This window comes from Corvus kubaryi, unplaced genomic scaffold (genome assembly GCF_017639235.1).
Source record: "Corvus kubaryi isolate FWS band 111438036 unplaced genomic scaffold, C.kubaryi_AGA036_p1.0 61999, whole genome shotgun sequence".
NCBI lineage: Eukaryota > Metazoa > Chordata > Aves > Passeriformes > Corvidae > Corvus > Corvus kubaryi.
The window spans coordinates 40,814-45,774 of record NW_024581436.1 but is presented as its reverse complement, the minus strand read 5'-3'; the positions used below and the strand labels follow the sequence as shown (position 1 = coordinate 45,774).

The 4,961-nt window shown below is 57.0% G+C and overlaps 1 protein-coding gene across 1 annotated transcript; it reads left to right on the top strand.

Annotated features, from left to right (window-relative positions):
* Nucleotides 1–4: 4 nt before the first annotated feature.
* On the top strand, nucleotides 5–4,478 carry LOC121672418 (protein phosphatase Slingshot homolog 1-like; the record flags this gene model as incomplete). Its single annotated transcript, XM_042045060.1, has 1 exon — nucleotides 5–4,478. A coding segment is annotated over one exon (1,164 nt), but the record flags the coding sequence as incomplete, so codon positions are not given.
* Between the last annotated feature and the right edge of the window lie 483 nt (nucleotides 4,479–4,961).

Genomic DNA, 4,961 nt, shown 5'->3' with positions numbered 1-4,961 from the left:
GCAGTGCGAGAGGCTCAGCGCCGGCGCCGCGCGGCGCAGCAGCACCAACTGCACCCAGCCCCCCTTCCTGCCCCACCTGCACTCCCACCTGATGGAGCACCTGCCCAGCAGGGCACACCCCGAGGAGCCACTCAGAACTAAACATAACGAGGCTCCGCTTCCTCTGGCGCCAGGAGCCGGGACTCTGGAGGTTGGCACGTGCGGGTCACTCGATCAGCACTGCGGCCTTTTGGAGAGAGGGAAAGATGCGCCAAAAACCCCTGAAAAAACTCTGCTGCCCCGGAGAAACTCCCACTGTGACAGGAGCCTCCTTCAGGCAGAGGTGGTGAGGGAAGAGTCTCTGGCCAGGAAGGACCCCAGACCCACCAAGGACCTGAAGTACCTGTTGTTCAGCAAAGACTTGGAGAAGCCGAGCGCCAACAGTTACTTGATGCAGCACCAGGAGTCGCTGCTCCAGCTGCAGAAAGCGGGATTGGTCAGGAAGCACACCAAAGAGCTGGAGCGCCTCAAGAGCCTGCCCTCGGACGCCTCAGCACTGCTCCGGGACAGCCCCCTGGGCAGGGTCAACTCCAGCATCGTGGAGGAAAGCGAGGACTTGGTGTCCCACCCTGGCCTTGTGCCTCTCCTGGCACCGGCCCCGCTGGTGCCCGGAGACGCCGAGAATGATGTAGAGAAGCTGGGGGTGAAGCGCGTCCTGGAGGGGATCTCCCAGAAAATCTCCACGCCGGCCGGGTGCCGTCTGGAGCACACGAGCAGCTTCACCAAGGACTTCCTGAAGACCATCTGCTACACCCCCTCCTCTTCCCGCAGCTCCAACCTGACACGGAGCTCCAGCAGCGACAGCATCCACAGCGTGCGGGGCAAGCCCGGGCTGGTGAAGCAGCGCACGCAGGAGATCGAGACCAGGCTGCGCCTGGCCGGCCTCACCGTGTCCTCACCCCTGAAAAGGTCCAATTCCCTCGCCAAGCTGGGGTGTCTGAACCTGTCCTCCGAGGATTTGTCGAGTGACGTGGACGTGTCCACCATCACGGACTCCAAGGAGGCCGTGTCCAGCGAGTGCTCCGTGCTCTGTGAGCCCCCCCTGAGGAGCGCGGACGGCACCTCCAAACCGGGGCTGAAGCCTCTGGGTGGGAACTTGAAGAACATGCTCTGGATGGGCAAAAGTTGATGCCTTGCAGGGGGAGGAGGGGGCTGGATTTTGGGGGTTTGCAGCATTTATTCATTGCCTCAGTGCTGTTTTATCATCTGACTTGCAGCAGCTCATGTGGTGCCACCTCCTCATCCCCTCCCTGTGCTCCGAGAGAGGAGGAGAGAACCACAATGGGTCATGGTGAAGGGCACAAGGGAAATAAAATGTGTTGCATGGCTTAGAGGAGGACTTGGTGTGTGACTTGCCTGTTGTCCTGCAGGATGCTCTTCCTAGTACTGTTTGCCAAGTGTAATAACGTGGATTTGTGTGTGGTTATGGATAGATATTTGTATCTCTATCTATCTATATCTGAAATGCTGAAATACTCTGTTTCAAAGACTCAAAATAATTATTCATGACTTTTTTTTTTTTACAGAACAAACACAAGTCTCTATTTAAACAGGGCACTTGTGGAAAATCCTTAAAATGGTGACACGCACACTACCTCTGTTCTCGCTGGCTTTTCGTCCTGGTTTGCTGTTCGGGGCTTTTATCCAAAAGGCTTTTCCCAGAATTCTTGCTGTTGTTTGAAGGAATTCCCTTAGCATTAGCTGTAAAGGCCTGGAGCAGTGTGGGCACAGAGGCTTCCCCGGGCTGTGGCTGGGAGGTGTCAGAGTGCTGAGCTGTGTCCATGGGGATGCTGTGCCCCGATGTCACCCTGGCTGTGTGGCTGTCACAGGTGTTGTGTTCTTGGGGTGTTTTGCTGTCGTTGTGGTCGGTGTTGTCCCAGTGCTGACAGAGCCTGGCCAGTGGTTGCCTGTGGACCCTCGTGATGTGAAGCTGTGTCAGTGTCGTGGATGCTGTGCCAGGGACCCTCTGTCATTGGGCTGTGAGTGACAGGAGGTGGCCGAGGAGGGGTGGCTCTCCTGGAGCCCCTTAGGTGACCGAGTCTCTTTTGTGGTTGTGCTGTCGGTTTTGTAGGACGGTCCTTGTGCCCTGGGTTTGCTGGCAGCCCGGGAGCTGCTGGAGGAATCCTGGGTGTTATTTATGATGGGTGTCAGGAGCCTGGGTGGCCCTGGAGCCGGGCTGGGCCTGTCCCAGACCTCACAGGGCTGTGAAAGCCCCATGAATCCTGCTCGGGGGAGCAGTTGGACAGAAGCACGGACGCTCTCCGAGGAGAGGGATGTTGGAGGGAAGGGGGGCAGCTGGGGGCTGTCCGTGCTCTCAGTCCAGTGTTACCCCTCCTGCCAGGGCTGCTGCTTGGATCACAGCAGTGCACCCATTCCATAGGGAATGCACTTTTCTGTGAGTATTTTTGGCAACCAGCCTGGTCAAGAGCTGCTCCATGTGAGCCCTCACGGAGTCCAGAGGGAAGAGCTTGGGAAGTGAGCAGGGCATGCGCTCCAAACCTCGGTGCCCCCCGATCCCCTCCGAGGCCATGTGCCTTCAGGTGATGTTTCGAAGCAGATTTGAGGGATCACACAGGTGGATTTGCTCACCCTGGCTGTGAGTATGCCCACATTTTTAAATCTCCATGGAAAGGCTTTCTTGCAACTCCCCTCTTTGAGGTGGGACAGAGCCAGGCTGCAGCAGCTGCTCTGAACTGTTCTGATTGAAAATTCAGTGTCTCAAGGAAGGGAGCCCGTGTGTTTTCCTGCCCTAAATGCCTGGAGTTCCCTTTTTCCCCTTAAGCATAAGATCCTGCATGTTTCATTTGTGTGAGGGATTGTAGGGACAGGCAATCAGTGAATAATTGTCCCTCCTGAAAGAGTGTGAATTTGATTTGCACTTGTTCCACCCAGGAGATCTGGTGTGGAGCAAAAGCTGCTCTGAGAGGGAAGTTGTGCTGGAGCCTCTGCTTAGTTGGGCTGAGGCAGTGCTGGGTCGTGCTCGGGGCAGGATGAATCCCTATAAACCACGGCCGGATCCATTCCCTGTGTTTGGATCATCTTTATTCTCCTTCGCACCCAGATTCGGATTTGGGAAGGGGCAGACGGGAGGCGCCGGGGCTGTTGGGTGCCGCGGGGTCGGAGCAGCACCTGGGAACCCTCCGTGTCCCCTGCCCGGGAGCCTCTGCCGCCCGCAGTGACCCCAGCACAATTCCACCGTCACCCTCGGCTCTCCAGGGCCACCCACAGGTTATTTTTCTGTGTGCTGCCGACCTTTCCCATCGCTGCCTGGCTGAGGGAAGAGGTGCTGGGGACAGATTTGAATTAATTCTGAAAATTCTGTGAACTGATACAAGCAAACATCTGATTTCCTTCCTCTTTCTCGAGTGCCTGCCGAGTTCTGGGGGTGTTCCGGGGCTCAGCTCGGCACCCTCCGCCTTCCCCCGCTGCTGCTCCCACCTGGTTCTGGCTGGATCAGCCCCAGGCTTCGCTCGGGGCTCCCTCCCTGCGTGGTCGGGATACAGACACGGCTTGGTGGGAGCTGCTCCGGAAGCTCCGCTGTGCCATCCCCGGGAGTTTGTAGCCAAACCTGCCCCGTCCCGTCGGGTTTGTTGCATGACAAGGTTGATGTGCTCGTCCTCCCCACGTGTCGTACGTGTCCTTACGATGGAGTGCCTTACTCATAGTTTACAAACACTGTGTATCTGCTGAGCTGTTGGACTCTGCTGTTTGCTGTTCTCTGGGGAGTTTTTGGTGCTTTTGGTGTTTCCGGTAGCAGTGAGATCATTTCTCCTCCTGTCCTGCCCTCCTGTCCCCGCCGAGCTCGGCACTGCTCACCTGCTACCGCTTCCCTCTGCTCTGGGCATGGCAGAACCAAAGGGCTCCGTGACAGCCGAGGTGCCGGTGGCTGCTCCCGGTGTCCCCATTGATCCCATTGATCCCATTTATCTATGCAGCGCTGCCGGAACGCGGGCGGGGTGTGCAGGGACACATCCCATCACCGACCACGCTTTGCTCGGCAGATCCAAACCCTGTCCCGTCCTGCCAGAAATCCTGAAATGCACAAACCGGCACCTTATTCCCGGTCCGGGTGGTGTCGCTCCGTGGGGCAGCAGTGCCCGACTTCCCGGGGGCCCCGTCCCGTGCCGGGGGGGTTTGGCTCGGCCGTGTCACCGACTCCCGGCCGGAGCGGTGGGGACTGTCCCGGTCAGCCCCTGAGGAGGGGATGAGTGACGTGTAGCTGTTCCTGTGCATTGCTGTACTCCGTAACAACGTTCCTTTATTCCATGGTATTTCTTATCCCAGTTTTATATGGAAATCTGCAGGATTTTTGTACTGTACACCCGCGGGAGGGATGCATCATGCACTTTTTTTTTTTTTACTTTTGTTTGTAAAAGTGTCCTGGATATTTTATGTGCTTCTTGTGAGGAAAAAAAATAAACTTTTTTTTTTTCCTTTTACAAATGAGTTTTGTAGCTTTGTTTGGAGGTGGGGGAGGATCAGCGAGGCCATGGGGAACAGGCCCTGAAGGGATGGAAACAAAAGAAGGGAATTGGACATATCCCGGAGACACTGTCTGCCCTGCCTATCCTGGCTCTGCTTCCCTCATTTTGGGGTCCTGGCGTTTTTCTGATGCCCCTGAAGGCTGGATCCAGGGGGAATAGGATGGAAATCACTCATTCTCCGCCTGGTCTCTTCAGAGACCCCAGACTGGGTGCAGGAGAAGCCGCTCACCTTCCAGAGAGGATGCCGGCAGCGGAGCAGTGGCACATGGAAAAGTGACACCTGCACCCTGCTGAGCCTGGCAAATCCCGACTGGGAGAGGGGCTTGGTGCTGCCACAGCAGCGTGGGCTGTGGAATTCCCTCAGAAAAGCCCCATCCTAGGTGTGGAAGCCAAGGAGCTCCCACAGGGACTCAGCACGGACAGCAGCTCCCTGGCTGG